We start from the raw sequence: 18,462 nt of genomic DNA on the forward strand, positions 1-18,462 counted from the left end.
ACATGTCAAAATAGTAAAACCACTTAAAAATACAGTGTGACACTCCAAGTAAGATGACAGAAAAAATGATGTGAGAAAAAGAAAACACATACACACAAAAGAAGCTTCTCCTGTAAGTTTTTGACATTTTAACCTTCCTTTGTTGTATGCCGTTCTCATTGATGATAGTGTTTGATGATGGTCTATTGTAAGTTTATTTTTAAAGGGTCCTTTTCTTATAAGAATCCTTTCCAACCTAGGTTGTGGAAACGTCCCTCCAAGTTGGTTTCATGTTTGTTTCTGCCAGGCATTTCAGATGCATAATGTCTGGGATCTTTTTGTGAGGAGGGTATCTGGGGGTGGTGGACCAATTTCTTGGCTTTGAGATTCCGATAACACATAAGTGCTATAAATTTAAACTCCGAACTTTTACTAAATGAAGGTGTAGTGTTTCAAAATTTAATCAGAGTTAAATAATTTTTTTCTTTTCATCCAGAGATGGGACAAGCTTCCTCAACTGCTTGTCCATGTGTGTTTTACATTTTCCCTGGGCCTCCCTTTTCCTGAGGATGATGGTTTTCAGTGACAATGGCTTTTTGCAGGGACTCAGTTCCAGTTCTGAGCTACTCCAATCCCTTACCTCCTGTTCCTATACATCCAAGCCTCAAAACTCAGAAATTAACAGCACCTTGCCCACACCTAGGATTACCAACTGTCCTGGTTTGTTTGGAACTAGGGGTTTCTCATGAAAGTCCTGGACAAACTAGTATGACTGGTCACCCTACAACCCAGCCCCCAGACCCGGCCAGAGAAGAATCAGTTCACCAAGTCACCTGTCTAGTTTTCAGTTTATTTACATTTTTGGTACCTTGGGATTTCCTTTCATCTCTTAATGCTTTAGCTGCATATTAAAAATAAAGTTAGTTATTTTTTCTAGCATTATTAGGTGTTGGTAATGAGTTTTCACATTATGCAAGTCCACCATTTTGCCAGCTCAAAAAGTAAGTTTAATGCTTTTCATCAGTACAAAAGAGAAGTTTGGGGATAAAAGTCATAACCAGTTACCCCTGTGGTATAAGGTGACTGAAGTGGTTCCTAAAGTGTGACTGACTCCACCAACTGCCTCACAGCTTGCCCTTCCTCTAAGCCCTGTTTCTCTGACCTTGAGAATGTTCTAGAATTCTCTAGGCAGGCCTAGCTGCTGCTTTTAAGGCCTTGAAGAGAAATTCTCCCACCAAAATTTAAACTCCCCAAGGGAAGAAATGTTCTCTTACTTTCTTCACTCCTGCATCTTGTGGTACCTGGCAATCGTGGCACTGGATAACTTTCTTGATGGATACAGGTCCTGAACGCGGAGCAGGCCAGCCAGCTGGCATTTCCTCCAATCCAAAGCCATCTACCTCAAGCTTCACAGAAAGTCCTCATAGTTTTTGTCCTTTTAATGTTTCCTTTCCTGTTTTCTATAGATTTGTTCCTATTTTCTATTTCTGTAGGCGTTTTTATAGATTTGGTGGCGGGCGATGGAGCTTATCGTGATCAGGCTAATCCTGTGCGTTCAAGACGCCATTTTGAAACTAGAGCATAGATATATTAGAGTTTTTTCACTTTAACATATATTTAAGTATGCACACTTATTTCACAGGTGCTGCAAAGGCATTTTTGAGGTGACGTGTGTCCGTGGGTCTGTCTATCCGTCTGTGTGAGGGCGGCGGCTGTATGGCACAAGGCACCGGCCCGCGCGCACCCCCTGCACACCCCCTGCTGGGGGCACCGTCGTCCCCCCCGAACCCCCCCGTGCAGGGGGCGGGGGCGCTGTCACCCATTGGCTGAGGCAGATACCTCGAGCCCGGGTACCCGGCTTTGGAGCTATCTCTGGGAGCCCCGCGGGCCACGCCTCAGACCGCCTGAGCCCGTCAGCCTGGCCGCCGGTCTTTCCGTGCTCCTCAGCGTCTCCCACCCTTTCATTTTCCTTTTACCTCGGCCTGTGGCAGCTCTGTCCAGTCGCAGCCGGGCAGCGGGCACTTGCTGCCCTAACGGCAGCCCATAGAGCTGTGCTAGAAGCGGCCTTTGCTCCTCCTCGAGCCTTATCGGCGCGAACTGCTAGCTGCCGCCATCATGGTGAGTTGAGGGGGAAGGCCTGAGGGGCGCAAGGACTGTGGGGTCGTTAGGGGTGGGCAAAACTCGGCTTTTGGGGTGCGGCGTGGGGGGCTGAAAGTGGGTTCACCCCGATTTTCCTATTCTGAGGCGACTGCTTGGATGCACCTCAGGCCGTGGCTTGTAGGGTGGGGGGAAGCCGGCATGGGGGGAAAGTGGCCTGGCAGCTGTGGGGCCTACAAGGCACAGAGGGGCCGGTGAGGAGGTGTCAAAATGCCCGGGGGTAGCGGGTTGTCAAGTCAGGGGTGCGGCCCAGGGGACCCCGCTGTGTTTGCCTGCCCGCCGCGGGCGGGCCACGTGAAGGGCCCCGCGGCCTTCATGCCGCCCGTTTCCCGCCTCAGAGCTGACCAGGCTGTGACGAATGGGCCCGGTTCTCCGCATGGCCGCGTTTGGGGTGCGGGGCACCCCACTGTCATCTCCCAGCCCCGCGAGCGCCTCCTTCCCGCGCTTCCCCGTGGAGCCGGGAGGCCGCGGCCTCCGCGAGATGGCGTCGGGCCTGAGGCGCCAAACGCCGCCTGGGGCTGCCCTGCTGAGGCGACTCGTTTACTTGGCCTTGGCGGGCCGAGCGTCCTCGGGAAGTGGTTCTCTCCCCGCCGACGTGAGGGGTGGGATCAGCGGGTTGGATGGCGGGCCTTTGTGTGGCGTGTGCATGTGGGGCATGGGGCGAGAGGAGCCGTCGATAAAGGCGTCGCGAAAGCGCGGCCCGCGAGCTGAGGGGGAGCCAGGGCTGAAGGCCCTTTGTGGTGGCTTCTCGCGCCTCCCAGCCACCGGTGACCTGCTGATGGTGGCTCCCTTCTGGCGTGACGTCCGGCACTAAAACTCACTTGCCGCTGTCGTTGCGGCAGGAGGTTGGATTCAGTAGTTGTACTTGAGAATTTTAGAATTTTTTTTTTTAATTCGGGGAGCACTTTTTTCCTTCTGGATAAACCAGGAACTTTTAACAAAACATACGTTTCGTTGTCTTTTTGATGTTTATGTGAGTTTTGATAAATGCGTGTAGTTCACCACCACTAGATACAACTCTGTGAATACGTTGAGCAACCGTTAGGTCACAGACGTGTGTATTATATACTGTGTGGGTTCGTTTATATTATAATAATTCTTAATCTCCATTTTTAGTAGTAAAGGGAGGAAATCTATACTCATATTATTACAAGGAAATAATAAAATAAAAATTGTAATTATTTTATGTAAATAACTATTATTTGTAGTAATTATTTGCATAACATGTAGTTACCCATGTAAGTTATTTAATAATCACCATGAGTTATAAGTAATAATTATTTACATTTTTTCTCTCCATTTTTAGATTTAAAGAGGGGAAATACTACTAGCTTTGAATTTTCTGATTACAAAAGTAGCATATTTAGTCATTAGAAAATAATCATTGTAAGAAAATAGAGATGGATCTTAATCTCAAACCCTATAACCACTGTTAAATTTTATGTGTCTGTCCTTCTAGGTTATTTTTATCTATATATAGGTGAATTTTATTTTCTAAAAGTTGTACCATGCTGTATAATACTATCTTATAACCTGCATCTTTCAATTAATTCCACATTATTCCAAAGATAAATTTAAAGTAATTTTGCATATATCATGTTAAAATTTGTGCCATTACTTATTTTTACCAGATTACCTTATCATGAATAATTTTTCAATATTAAAACAATACTATAATGAATATTCTTGTGCAAACATCTTGGCCTGGTTATGCTATTAATTCCTTGAGATAAATTGCCAGAAGTAGAATTTCTGGATGAAAGGGCTATGCACCTTTTACAACAATTTCATCTTTCCAAGCTGCTCTTGGTAAAGCATGTACCAGTTTATTTTCCCACTGATGGTGTGTACAATGATCTGTTCTCTACACCCTTTCCAGTGAGAGGTATTATAATTTTATAAGTTGCCAGCTTAATAGCTGGAAAATATTTCACTATGAGGTGTGTGTGTGTGTTTAACCATTCAGGAAGATATAAAGTTTATCATTGATTGTTAGCTTTTTGGATTTCTTGTTTAGAAATTCTTAGTGTATCTCTATATTTGTAATTTTTTTTCTTATTGATTCATAAAAACTCTATTAATATTAACCCTTTTTCGTATGTAGTAGAATGGTGGCGATAAGGAGATGCCCTTTACCATATTCCTAATTTCAGTGGAAATGACTTTAGTGTTTCACTTTAAGCTTAGAGGATAGAAAATAAGATTCTTCTATTTTTATTTTGCCTGGGTTTTTTAAAATTAAAAAACGTGTGCTGTATTTATCAAATGTTTTTTCAGTGATGAATTTCAATGAACCATCCTGCATTTCCAATATTAACTATACTTAATTGTGGGTTTTTTTATATATTGCTGGAATTTTGCATCTGTGTTGAGGGCAGGGGTAGACCATCTTGATGAGGCTTTGTTATTTAGATGGTGTTAGCTTTGTAAAATGTGTTGAGAAATATTCTTTTTTCCTCTTTTCTCTGAAAATTTTTTAAGAAAAGTGAATCGATCTTTCTCCTTCTTTGCCTCTTCTGTCTACAGTGGTTTCTGGTGTCCTCTCTCTATTTCTCTCTCTTTCTCTTTCTCTCTCTCTCTCTCTCATTCACTCTCATTTTCTCACACACACAGACACACACGTTCACATGCACATGCACGCACACACATTACAAGCCAGGCATCACTGAGTGTTCTTTCTCAAGATCGTTTTGTGAAAATTTACATTCCTTGAGATTTCCAAATTTATTCCTGTAGAGTTTATACATAGCATTCTCTTATAATCTATGGTTACAAACCGTTTTTCACATCTAATGTACACTTTTACTTTCTTGCTTAGCTTTGACAGGATTGTTTGTTTATTGCTTGTATTCCCTCCCACAACCCCCAAAGTCCACTCTTGGACTAAAGGTTTTATTCTTTGTTTTTTGTTTTGTTTTTTTGGCAGCTAGCCTGTAAGGGGATCCAAACCCTTGACCTTGGTGTTACAAGACTATGCTCTAACCAACTGAGCTAACTGGCCAGCCCTTACAAGTTTTTATTCTTTGATTTTCATTTCCTATTTCCTTAGTTTCAGCTTTTATCTTTATTAGCTCCTTCCTATTGCTGTAGATATAACTTTGATGACTACAGTTACAGATTTTTTCTGATCCGTACACATAGATCTCAGTTCGCTTACATGTGGGCATAGTAATTGAATTAAGAGATGTTGTTGAAGGAGCTGACACCCCAGGACCTTTAATAACAATAATTTTTTTCAGCTTTTAGTTATCTTTGTCATTTGGTTAGCTAAATACAGGTATGACAGGGAATACATTATTGTAAATAGCAGTGATGAGAATTGTGTACATTATGGTCTCCGAGCTCAGCCCTATTTCCTATCCCAACACTTCTTATTTCAAAACCTGACAACTCACTTGAAGATATAATTAAGAAAAATTATTACTTCTTACATTTAATGCAATTTCTTTTGAGTATGTTATTGATGGTTAAAACTATACTTTCTTTAACATGAAATTTTGCTTATCTTAGGCATTTATTTGTATTTTTGATCTTAGCTTAAAAGTAACCAAAGGTTGTCTATTGATTGTGGATGTTTTATATATAAATTATAATTATGTATAAACAAACATATAGTAGGAATTTAAAAATCCCTGCTATTCAGTTCTTGTTAAAAATGAAATACTTTGCTTACTTTGTTAGCTTTGAGCACCACCTGCTGGCTAAGGACTATCCAAATTAAGCAGGCAGCTAATTTGTGATACCCAAGCTAAAACCAGAGTTCCTATAATATCTAATGCTTTTTTTCCCTTCATTACCAAATTACTGCTATCTCAAGCATCCATTTTACTTTTGTAAACAGAATATGAGAATTGAAAGAGACATCAGAGATCTTTTCCAACCATTCATTTTTTAAGCAAGGAAACTGAGGCCCTGAAGAGACTTATTTTACTGATTACTTAAAATTCAAGTTCTCCCTAAACAATAATTTTCCTCTTCAATTCTGGCAACACTATCATAGGGTTTCTGAACTGCAACCTTATTAAACTTTCAGACCAGATAATTCTTTGTTGTGGGGGGCTTTACTTTGCATTGTAGGATGTTTAGTAGTATGCTTGGCCATCTACCCACTAGATACCAGGAGTGCACCTCACTTGCGACAACCAAAAATGTCTCCAGACATTGCCAAATGCTCCTGGTGCACAGAATCTTCCCTGGTTGAGAATCAGTGCATTATCATAGCTCCTTATAATCTGGCACAGTTTTCTAGCCAGATGTTACACCTCTAAATTAAAATACGTCCATACATTATGGTGCAGTGGCAGACAATACTAGAAATAGCTTATTTATCAAAAACATATCCATACTTCATCCACAAATGAAGGGAGAATTGAGGAGAAAAGAATGTTTACAAGAATTTCAGAACTGCTGTTGTGTTTTGTGTTTTGGATTTTTGAATGAACTAATTGAGAATGGATTGGTAAATTGTCTATAGGGAAGGGACATCTAGTCAGGTTCTCAATAGTCCAAGATATGTAGTGCATATAATATATTCCCATTTAGAAAAAAGTTGAGATATTTTAAAAAGGAAAAACTTTAGAAATTGTTTTTTTTTTTTTACTCTCTCCCACTTTGTTGTCCTGAAATGTCACTGTACCAGTTAGAGGAAAGAATTATAAAGTATCAAAATATAAACACAAAATAACAAGTATAGGCACAAATAAATAGAGAAAAGCAAAAAACTCAACTTTAGTGAATTGGCAGTTTAGATTTCATCTCTAATTAGTATAGCTGCTTGTAGAATCTTAAATTTATCAGTAACTTCTACCATGTAATTAAAAAGCAGAAACTCTTCTTTCTCATTGTTACTAATTTATGTAAAAGTTACTGTGCTTTTTAAAAAAGATATCAGTTTCTTTTGTCTTTGTTTTTGTTTTTCATAAACAGGTATATGTGTAATAGCTTTCTCTTTCTTGCAGCCATTTGTATTTACCTTTGATGATCAATAGGCACTTCGTAAATGAATTTCAGTGAGTGGATGTGTCATAAAGTAGTTTCCTAAAGTTCTATTAGTTGTTAATAAAGTATCTACAGAGTAAGTCAGCTTAAAATAGTAAAACCAGGAAAGAAACTTTATTTAAAATAAATTCAAATATCAGGACACTAACTTATATTGGCATACCACTTTATACTTTACAAAATGAATTCACAGATGTTATCTCATTTCATTCTCAAAGCAGTTTGCCCAGAGATAGACAGCTGGCAAGTAAGTGGTTTATAACCTAATAAGGGCCATGAACCTAGATCTCCTGACTAAATCAATTTTTTGTTTCCCTGTGCTATACTGCCTTTCCAACATATATATTACCAGTAAATTCTGCATCAGAAAATTTTACCTTAAGAGTCTACAGTGGGAAGACTAAAGGCAGAGTTGTGATCAGAATCCAGAAAAATAATGAGTTATATGTGTGGATTTCTTTATCTGACAATAAGGATGGTATCATTTATATCTATCAGCCCACTGTGAAAATTAGAATTATCAGTGGGACTGATCTGGTGATTTTCAGGAAGAAAAGTGTTATTTTAAAGATGCTTTGAACACCCTAGCATTAGGGAAGAGGATTATAACCCCATTTTTTTTAGCAGGAGCTATGATATGTGAGCAAATAATGTTTTCACAATCTATTTCCAAAGTAAAGCAGCATACTAATACAGGGAGTGTTAAAATTATGAAATCCGTGTTAATTTTGCTGAATAGGACAAAGCAAAACAAATTGGTTTAAAACTTTGAAGCTTGTTTTCTTTTTGATGAAGCTTTTTTTAAAAAATGATTTGCCATGCTTTTTATTAATGTACTCAGTAAAATGAAAATTTGTTTATCAGCATAGAACAGGGTGATTTTGATGACTTTAGTTTTTACAAATCTGAACTAATTTTTTTTAACCAATTCACATAGTATTTTTACAAAATATAAAACCATTATTCTTTCACAGCATTGTACAAGAGATGGTGATGAGCAACACTGGGTTTAAGAAAGTACTCTGTTCCATTGTTAAAATTTTATGCTGATCTGCTCTGATTGCTTTAAATCTTGAGCCTGAACTAAGCTGTATTGGTGACTAATTTACAACGAAAGTAATTTGTATAAAATATTTTATACTTTAAATATAAAAATTATATTTCACATTGTGTTTGATTTTTGCCTGTGCATTTAGTTATGATGTTTGCTTTCAAAATTACAGTCTGCTGCAAATCCTGAGACTCCAAACTCAACCATCTCCAGAGAGGCCAGCACCCAGTCCTCATCAGCTACAGCCAGCCAAGGCTATGTTTTACCAGAAGGCAAAATCATGCCAAACACCATTTTTGTTGGTGGAATTGATGTTAGGGTATCGTATTTATATTTCATTTACATTTTTAAATGTGGTGTGAATAATGGGATCTGGGCCCTGTTGCAAACCTGTGATTTTTTTTGTACTTCATTCAGGTTTGGAATTGGTTTTATGTTTAACCCACAAGGACTAAAAATATCTTTGACAAAGAGCTACAGGTCACTTGGGGATACTTGGGGGAGATACTTCAACATCATCAAACCTCCTTTATAATAGAATTGAAAATTTTGAATGCTGTTTTTATTCTTGAAGTTCATTTCTTTCCATAGATGGATGAAACCGAAATTAGAAGTTTCTTTGCCAGATATGGTTCAGTAAAAGAAGTGAAGATAATCACGGATCGAACTGGTGTTTCCAAAGGGTAAGTGAGACACATGTTCATTATAAATTATCAAAAATATCTGTACTCTAGCATCTGTCGAGAATCAAAGAAGACTTCATAGCTGGAATTGACACTTGTATAAGTGAAATTTGTTGCTTTGTTCATTTCTTTCATGTAAAGGGTAAGAGTTGCCAGTTCTTCTATTTAATCATTTTCCTAATGTTTGTATTTAAATATTTCCTATCTTTATTTCAGTCAAGTGGATTAATCAGTTTTACTGAAGAATTCTTTTCTTTGTACATTTCACCCATCTTGAATTTTACCCATCTTGCCTTAGATAATAAGTTAAATTCAGGGTCATACATATGAATTCTTTGTTAATGAACGGGGTTCTCAACACTGCCTTTATCTTAGCATATTCTGACATAAATCAGGTTAGGAAAGCAAAAAGCAGTAATATTTATAGAGGATCTGTTATGTACTTCTTAAAAATATTTATTGCAGTATATTATACATCTTTTATCATTATCACTTCTGTCATTTCATAGAATACTAGAAGTACTAAACCATCTATTGTATGGTGGTGATTTTATACTTCATTTATCCTTTCTAGCTATGGATTTGTTTCATTTTACAATGACGTGGATGTGCAGAAGATAGTAGAAGTAAGTAATCTTATGGAAAAATCTTACTTAGCTTATTGATGCAGTGTTTAGTGTTACTTGAGTAATGTATACAGTTTTGTGTAAAATAGAGAAAGAAAAACTTCTGTTTGAAATCCTAACTTAGGGTAATCTTACATAACTTGTCAGAACCTGTTTATTTTTGACTGAACACCTAGCTTCCTGAACTAGAGACAAGAAGTATTAGAGACAGAGTAAAAGGTTTTTGATCAAATTCCACCTGATGCTTCTTGACACTTGATTAGAGTGGTGAGGGTAAATAAGGTAGCTTCATGATGACTAATTTTGATTTGGTGTATATTTATCACTGATCTTCTCTGACAGTAGGAACTTTAGAGGATTTGGGATGTTTACCCAAGTCTTGGAAGTAAAGACTTGAAAATTAATTCTAGTTTTGTTACTGTTTTATTTTCAGTCGCAGATAAATTTTCATGGTAAAAAGCTGAAACTGGGCCCTGCAATCAGGAAACATAATTTATGTGAGTAAAAAAAGAAATTGTTCTTGTTGACATGTGTAGCTTTTCAAAGAACTGAAAATAGGCATTGTTTTCTTTCTTTCTCTTTTTTTTTTATGTTTCCAAAGGTGCTTATCATGTGCCGCCACGTCCTTTGGTTTTTAATCCTCCTCCTCCACCGCAATTTCAGAATGTCTGGAGTAATCCAAACACCGAAACTTACATGCAGTCTCCAACCATGATGAATCCTGTAACTCAGTACGTTCAGGTAAGAATTGCCTACATTCCTGTTCTCTCGTTTATTATGGAGGTAACCCTTTGTGGAATTATATCCATAAGTTTTGTAATAAGTGGTATTATAGTAGTCCTTGTTTGAATACTTTGAGTGATAGGAAACCTACTACTTTTGTTAGAAATCTCATTCTTGGGGTTCTTCCCTATATACTACACTAACAATCTGTTTCTATATAGTTTGTAACCCTTTTATCTTAGAATTGACCACTGTAGTCACTTAGACTCTATCTCTTCCTTTTTTCCCCATAACTCCTAAAATATTTGAAGGCAGCTTTTCTCTTGTGTCTGCCTATTTTATTCTTCTCTAAGATTAGCAATTTTTCTAGCTATTTTTTATTTGTGATGATTTCCAGATGCCCCCTTATATAGAATGCTTATTTATGGATACATTCTGGTTCTAGAATGGATAGGTTTATGATATATTATCTTACTATATCTATAAACTCTATAAGTTTCTGGCATATAATTTGTTTGGTTCTGGTTACTTTAATATTTAAAGTGGGATTTGGCGTACTTATTATCTCCTATTGATGATAAATAACATTTATTTTTTTCTTAGCTCATTTTACTTTCTTCAGTTTAAAGACATTTTCTTTGCTGGAAAAGAAAGAAACAATAGAGAGATAGTTCTGTGGTGTCTCTCGTTTGTTTACATTTTCTATTTACCTGAAATGTAGGATATATCTTTTTTTATTTTTATTGCTGTAAACATGGCTAGGAAAAAAGCCCTATTTGTTCCTAACATTTACTGTGAGCCATTACCTGTTCTGGATGTATTCTTCTATGCTAGTACCCATATGATTTCAATCAATAGGTGTTTATTGAAACATGTAAGACATTGTACTATCTCTTTTACAATTTTGGATTATATACTACTCTTAATTTTTAGATATTAAATATAGAAAAATCCATGAAGTCTGTAGGAAGACTATATAATACCCCATAATATTGTCAAAGGAGTGCCCAAACTGTCTAAAAGTATTTTTACAAAGAAATAGCAGATGGAGTAATTTAATTTACATGGAAATCTGTCCTAATAGAGTCTTATCACCAGTGTAAGAAAAAATTTCTGGGTGGGGATAAGTGTACAAATAAGATAAACTTAGGCTGGTGTTATTAGTTACTTCTCTCATTATTTATCCCTTCCTCCTCCCTGCCCAAAAGGTTAACATTTAACAGAGAATATTTGTTTCTTCATGAAATCAGACATTCATTTAGAATCCTGCATTGTTGTACCTAGAAAATAATTAAGATTTCTTAATTTGTATGTTTTTGTTATATTGGTGATAATATTCCTTCCTTCCTTCTAATTTTTAAAAACATTTACTTTGTTAATACATTATTTCTATAAAATTTATTTTCAGGCATATCCTCCTTATCCAAGTTCACCAGTTCAGGTCATCACTGGATATCAGCTGCCTGTATATAATTATCAGGTAATTTAAGAGGGAACAAAAATGGTTTACTTTGTAATATTTTGAGGTCTTTAATTAATTTATATAAATTTTCCAAATATTTTGTCATTTGAACTAGTGAAGTGTGCCTAATATTTTTTTAAAAATTTAGAATTAGTCTAGAATTAAGGCCTCTATATTCTTTAGAAATAATAGAATGATATTTTGACAGGAATGTACCTAGCAAGAACTTTTCTAAGATTTGGTATTCCCTTCTATATTTCAATATGTATCCTTCCATCTTTGTTGTCAAGGAGCTGAAACATCCAAGCTGACTTCCATACATTTTTCCAGGGGGATAGGTTGACATAAAGTGATTGCTTAATTCTTAGAAAACAGAATTCTAATTATATTTGATAGTGTTTATTTTAGCTGGCTGCTACAGGATAGTAGTTCTCTGAATTTCTTCCCATAGATATGACCGTAACTATGACCCATGACCATATCTATATAATAAATTCAAAGAACCATCTTTGAGTTTTTCTGAACACCAGCTCCAGAAAATTGAGAAAAAAGGGTGGCTGGTTGGCTCAGTTGGTTAGAGCACAGTGTTATAACATCAAAGTCAGGGGGTTCAGATCCCCATACTGGCCAACCACCAGAAAAAAAAAGACCCAGAAAATTGAGAAAAAGGTGGGGTTTATATATGGAAGTAAATAAGAACCTCAGGTATTAGAAACATGAAGTACTTCTTTCTTCCATTCTGGTTTTTTTTTTTACATTAAAATACTAAATTAAAGAAGCTAGAATGATAAATACTTTAATATTGTCTATCTTATAACTTTGTGATAATGTGTAGGAATATTTGAATAATATATGTTTCCTTCTTTTTAAGATGCCACCGCAGTGGCCTGCTGGGGAACAAAGGAGTTATGTTATACCTCCGGTAAAGTGAAATAGCCAAGCATATACTTCCTGCTCTTTATTTTGAAGTATTTTCTCATTTTGTTATGTATTTCTTGACCTTTTGCCATATGTATGCCTATAAATATTTTTAAATGCCCCTTTATAGTATGTTGAATTTTATTAATTTCTTATTAATCCAATTATATACTCCCATGGAAGAAATTGTGCATTTTTGTTTCTCAGGTTGTTTTTGTGTGTTTAAGCAGTGGCTGCTCTGCCTATGATAAATGCACAGTTACTTGTTGATAGAATGTATAATCCAATAAAGGTAGTATTAGCATGGATTTAGAATTAGCATTCAGTCTGCCTAGAATCTGCCTGTAGTTTTGCTACCTATAAAAAAATTTGTTGGAGAGAAACAAATGTTTAGCTGTTAATACTGTTAAGAAAAGGAATAAAACAAAAGGGGGTATTACTGCTAAAACACCCGAGCTTTTCTTAACTTCTATATTTCATCAAGATTGGATATTTGAAGGATATAAAAATTCCTGGGCACTCTCTTGTTACATAGTACATATTAGGATTTCTTTTTCTTAGAGTCTTTCTAATTCCGAGTATGTCGAAGCTTAGAACACATCTTAAAATAAAAGGCTGCCTTATTTTATTTCAACTATTCGGTTTAAAACAAAGTTTCTGAAATAATGTAATTGAATTTTAACACAGTGCATGTGAAAACTTTTAATATCAACTCACCATTTTGAAGAAAAGATTGCTTTTAAATGTGTGTGTGTCTCTTTAATAACACTTTTATCATTTGAATTTTAGGCTTATACAACTGTTAACTACCACTATAATGAAATTGATTCAGGAGCTGAAGTTTTGTCAAATGAATGCTCAGTTCATGAAGCTACTCCATCCTCTGGAAATGGCCCACCAAAGGCAAACATCTAATTTTGTTTATTAATATTTATATTTCTTTTTTTCACCAAGTTTTAATAATGGTCCTTTGAGAAGCAAGTATCTTTGCCCAAATTTCAAGATGGAAGCCATAAATTACAGAGTTTAAGTAATTGAGTAATATCCAGCAGTCAATGTAAAGGCTGATGAAATTTCAGATACCCCAAACTTTCAGTGTATACATACAGTTTCTGATATAGCAGTCCTTTCCTCTCTTCCAATTCTGTTGTTTTTTGGGGTTTCTTTAACCACACTTTTAGTAAGCATTGTATTAATATGATTTGGCAGAATGCAGTGTTCAGGTTTTCTCAAGGATTCCAATCTTCAAAAGAGGGATTATTATAATTTATACTATATTGTCTTTTGAAATTTAAACATTTCCTTAGCTAAATAGTATAACACATTATCTATGGTATTTTCTCTGTAACATTATATATGGCAGCAGCTCTCAAGAATGGTGGGGAGTAATTATTTAAATACTGAAATAGGCAGAGTTATTTATGTTATCTCATTTTATCATTAGAGTAGATTTCTTTAATAACAGTACTGTTACTCTTCAATTCACATATGTTCTGTTGAATGGATGGAAGAGTGGAAATAGTTGATGTACTGGGAATAAGCATAACACTGAAGGATTCGCACTGAATTGTGTGAACTTCATCCATGTAAAAATATGTGTAAAACAATGTTGAGAACTACCGAACCATGGGTAAAAAATCCCTCAATTTAATACACGATTTAAAAAATTTTTTTAAATATTAAAATAGCTTACAGTATAATTTCATTATCTGTTTTTATCCTGAATATGTTTTTTGAAATATTGGAGTTCACTTAGAGTTTTAATAAGTACAGCTTTTTTAACCAGTATTCTATCACTGAGGTTCTAAAAGATTTCTTTAATTTGGCAGAAAACTTATATAATCAGTGATATGTGATAAGAATTATGAATTGCATAAGAATTTTTTAAAAATAAGTGTTCATTAAACTTTCCAAAAAAGCTTGCTAACAGTGAGCAAAAGGAGAAATAGTGTTTAGGTTACTGAAAACTTCTGTGTTTCAGAAATCTGTGGACCGAAGCATACAGACAGTGGTATCTTGTCTATTTAACCCAGAGAACAGGCTGAGAAACTCTCCTGCTACTCAAGATGACTACTTCAAGGTATGTGTACCCCAGGAAACCATTGTGAGTGGGTTTTACCTGGCAGTGTATTTTATGTTGCTCAAACCTTGATATACCAAAGTTGTCTTCAGGGAGCAAACCTCTAGCAGAAGCTTATAATTTAAAGAGTATATGAGAGAAGACAGTTGAAAGAAAATATTGTCTTGACCAAATAGTAAAAGAAAATTTCAGATATAGAAAGCATAACTTTTATATGTGGATATTGGACTAAAGAGAAGAAAAGAAATTGATTACTCAGTTGATATACTTGAACAGTATGGAGGGAGAAAGCAGGGATAAAGTGAAGCAGTAAAAAGAGCTGAATAGAAAGAATTGGAAGTTGATTCAGAGTTGGTGAAGTGGAAGAGAGTATGGCTGGTTGAATTAAAGAAAGATCTGGTTTCTGATCTTGCTTATATCCACCTTGGACAGATCACTTAAATTTTATTAAGGCTCCAGATTTTACAAGTCTAAAATGAGGTGCAGGAGGACTAAGGGTCTTTAAGGTTCGTTTAGTTCTGAGTCTATGAATATGAAAAATAACTAACTAGTCAGTCCAGTGGGAGAGGAATATTATGTTTAGTAAAGGGAAGTTTTGGTTTTTTATTTTAAGTAATAGGTTTATTGAGATTTGTAATTCAAATACTGTACAATTCACCCATTTAAAGTGTAAAATTCAGTGAATGATGCTTACTACTTTCACAGAGTTGTACAACAACCATAACCACAGTCAATTTTAGAATATTTTAATCACCCCTAAAATAACCACCCTTATCCATTAGCAGTCACCCCTCATTTCTCCCCAGCTCTTCTGGCCATAGGCAAGCATTAATTTGCTTTGTTTTTCTAAGGATTTTCCTTTTCTGGACATTTCATGTAAATAGAATCATACAATGTGTGGCCTTTTGTGACTGCCTTTTTTCACTTAGTGTAATGTTTTCAAGGTTCATCAATGGTATAACATGTATCAGTACTTCGTTTCTTTTTATTTATGGATATATACTACATTTTGCTTATCTGTTCATCAGTTGATAGACATTTGGGTTGTTTCCACTTTTTGGCTATTGCAAATAATGCTATGACATTGTGTACAAGTTATCGTGTGGACATATGTTTTTACTTCTCTTGAGTATATAATTAGGAATGGAATTGCTGAATCATATGGTAACTATGTTCAGCCTTTTAAGGAACTGCCAAAATTTGTCCAAAATGGCTGCACCATTCTATATTCATAGGGAAGTTTCTAATCATCACCTTGTGTCTTAAGATGGGAAAGAGAATAGCTTTTTATTATCTGTGAATGGTCATAGTTTGAAGCTTAAATCCTCTTTGGAGGGTATGTACTAAGGACCAATAATGCAGAAGAGTAATGGATTAAGTTCTTACCATCTTTGCAAAAGGAAGTAAACATATTTATTTAAAGTTGACATTTGTTCTCTTGTTGCTTCATTCAACACAGACACTAAAGTTCATAAAGGAAAGAACTGGAGTTGTATGACAGCCTACCTTCCCCAAAATTCTAAGGGTTACGTAGGCAGTACTTAAATGATTTACTTGCAAAGCAGAAAATAGTCTTTAAACTTGAGTTTTCACCTAGTATTAGGCAAAATCCTTCCTTTGAACTTCCAGAGTTTTCTGCTTCTCTGGGCTAGGAGTTAGAAGTTGGCGGCCTGCTGTTGTCTGGCATCCAGACCTATTTTAATTGGCTACATGTTGTTGTTTTGATTTAATTTGAATGCATTTACTGTTTCCATGGTAAATTCCACTTTGTTGGCTTAGTTCTAGCCCCTTTGTAATCCTGTTTCCTATCTGACCTCTGCAGATATATGATTTTGTGACCACTTTTCTAGGATTTCACCTAAATAGGATATTACTGTGTTGACAGATTATATAACTTCCAGAAGTCACCCTTCTTTATATGACAGCTGAATTTAATCCCTAGGAAAAGGACACAGTTAAGCTGCGTAGAGAAGAAAATACTATTATGTTATTACTGGTTTACTCAGCCCCATTTCTCACTGTAAGGCCTCACTTCCTTCTATCTGCACATCCATAGACAACATAGAGTGAAAGGAAAAATTTGCATGTATTTTAAATTTCTTTCTTTATTTCCTAAAGGATAATATGTCTTCACAAGTTAAGGATATGCCAAAACTTACATCTTTTAACCTAAAATCGTAGGGTTTCAGATTGAAGTGGAATGTTATTCTCAAGCTATGATTTCTATCAGATACAGTTCAGATGAATAAAAACAACATTTTAAAAAATTGCATACATTTTCCACCAGCTGTCTTTGGGACATAAGTCATCTTTGCCAAATTATTAATTTAAAAGTACATAAAATGATATTGATTCTAAGTCCTCCATTTATGAATTTATTGGGATTTCTTTTTTAACTAAACTGTTTAATAAAACTAGCCATCTTGGTGCATTTTTTATGCCAAAGTTCAGGAATGCTTACCAAAAAGGATTATTCTTTTTTTCATTAATTTAAACCCCAAATAAATGCTTTAAGTATTTTGCAGCTGTCTCAGGTCATAGTGGTAAGAGGAAATTGTTAATGAAGTAAAAAGGACTGTTTCTGTCTTTTCTAGGATAAAAGAGTGCATCACTTTAGAAGAAGTCGGGCAGTGCTTAAATCTGTTTGATTTTCTCTGCTAACTTTCTAGCCTCATGGGAAGTTGCTGGTTTTGAATATTAAGAAGAAGCTGAAAGTTTTTCACTATTATAGGAATTTAATTCTTAATTTGATAAATCACACAGATTTTCTGTACAAGTTATTTTAGATTGTCTAGTTTTATTTTACATTGAAACTGCTCTTTATTAGATGTTTAATTAGAAACTGGTTCCATGTTGAATGTATAGTTGAAAGTAAAAAATAATTAAGACTGAAAGGAATAACTTTAAGATTTATCTGCAGAACTTTTTAAAAATTGAAATAGGCATTTTAAGAGTTTAAAGCAAGTACTGATTTTCAAAAAAAAATAAAAAACCTGTTTTGAAAGGTCAGAATTTTGATGGTTTGAATACAAGCATTTCACTTCTCCAACAAGTACCTATGAATAGTACAATATTGTGCTTTGTGTTTATGATTTGTCTAGAAACTTACCACAAAAACAGAATTTTAAAAACTGCATTTTTAATCAGTGGAACTCAATATATAGTTAGTTTTACTGAAGACTTTCTTATCTAAACCCAGTAAAACAGATTCTAAACAAACAGTCCAATCAGTGGGTCTCAGTTTATCTAAAATATTTTATCCTTTATCTTGAATCCACACATCTGTATCCTATTTGATTGGGATGGTAATTAGGATAACTAAAATTCTGGGCATAATTTTTTTAAAGAATCCAAGGCAAACTAAACTTTACTAGGTACATAAGCTTCTCAGTTACCATTCTTAATTTTTTTTCCTTCAAATGCTGATCTCCATGGCTGTATCTTAAATTGTGTAAAATATTGATATTAAAGAACACTAAAACTTTTTTATGTCACTTAAAAGTTAATCAGAGTATCTGAAAGGAATTTTTTTTTAAAAAGCATTAAAATATTAGCTATTTGTTATAGAGTAAATATATTTTTATTTTTGTTTTTCGGCCTATTATATTTCCTTTTGTAAAGTGAAATATGTCCAGAAGAGCCAAAGTAGGTAGCTTTGGTGTTTCTAAACCACAAAAGTTGTTTCATAAGCATATACCAGGAATGTGCTAGAGTCAGAGTTAATCTTTGTGGGTTAGCTAGTCTCCTAATGGGATGTTGTACATCATGACAAACAGCTAGAGCAC

At 35.3% G+C, this 18,462-nt stretch overlaps 1 protein-coding gene across 1 annotated transcript; it reads left to right on the forward strand.

Annotated features, from left to right (window-relative positions):
* Window positions 1-1,878: 1,878 nt before the first annotated feature.
* On the forward strand, window positions 1,879-18,162 carry DAZL (deleted in azoospermia-like). The gene is made up of 11 exons (XM_008568155.1): window positions 1,879-2,097; window positions 8,358-8,504; window positions 8,777-8,868; window positions 9,443-9,494; window positions 9,928-9,991; window positions 10,096-10,235; window positions 11,626-11,697; window positions 12,551-12,601; window positions 13,387-13,500; window positions 14,579-14,677; window positions 17,272-18,162. The coding sequence occupies exons 1-11, from the start codon at window positions 2,095-2,097 to the stop codon at window positions 17,323-17,325; spliced, it is 888 nt and encodes a 295-aa protein (XP_008566377.1). The 5' UTR covers window positions 1,879-2,094; the 3' UTR covers window positions 17,326-18,162.
* The last annotated feature ends 300 nt before the right edge of the window (window positions 18,163-18,462 follow it).

The sequence above is a fragment of the Galeopterus variegatus genome, unplaced genomic scaffold (genome assembly GCF_000696425.1).
Source record: "Galeopterus variegatus unplaced genomic scaffold, G_variegatus-3.0.2 Scaffold382, whole genome shotgun sequence".
NCBI classification, from domain to species: domain Eukaryota; kingdom Metazoa; phylum Chordata; class Mammalia; order Dermoptera; family Cynocephalidae; genus Galeopterus; species Galeopterus variegatus.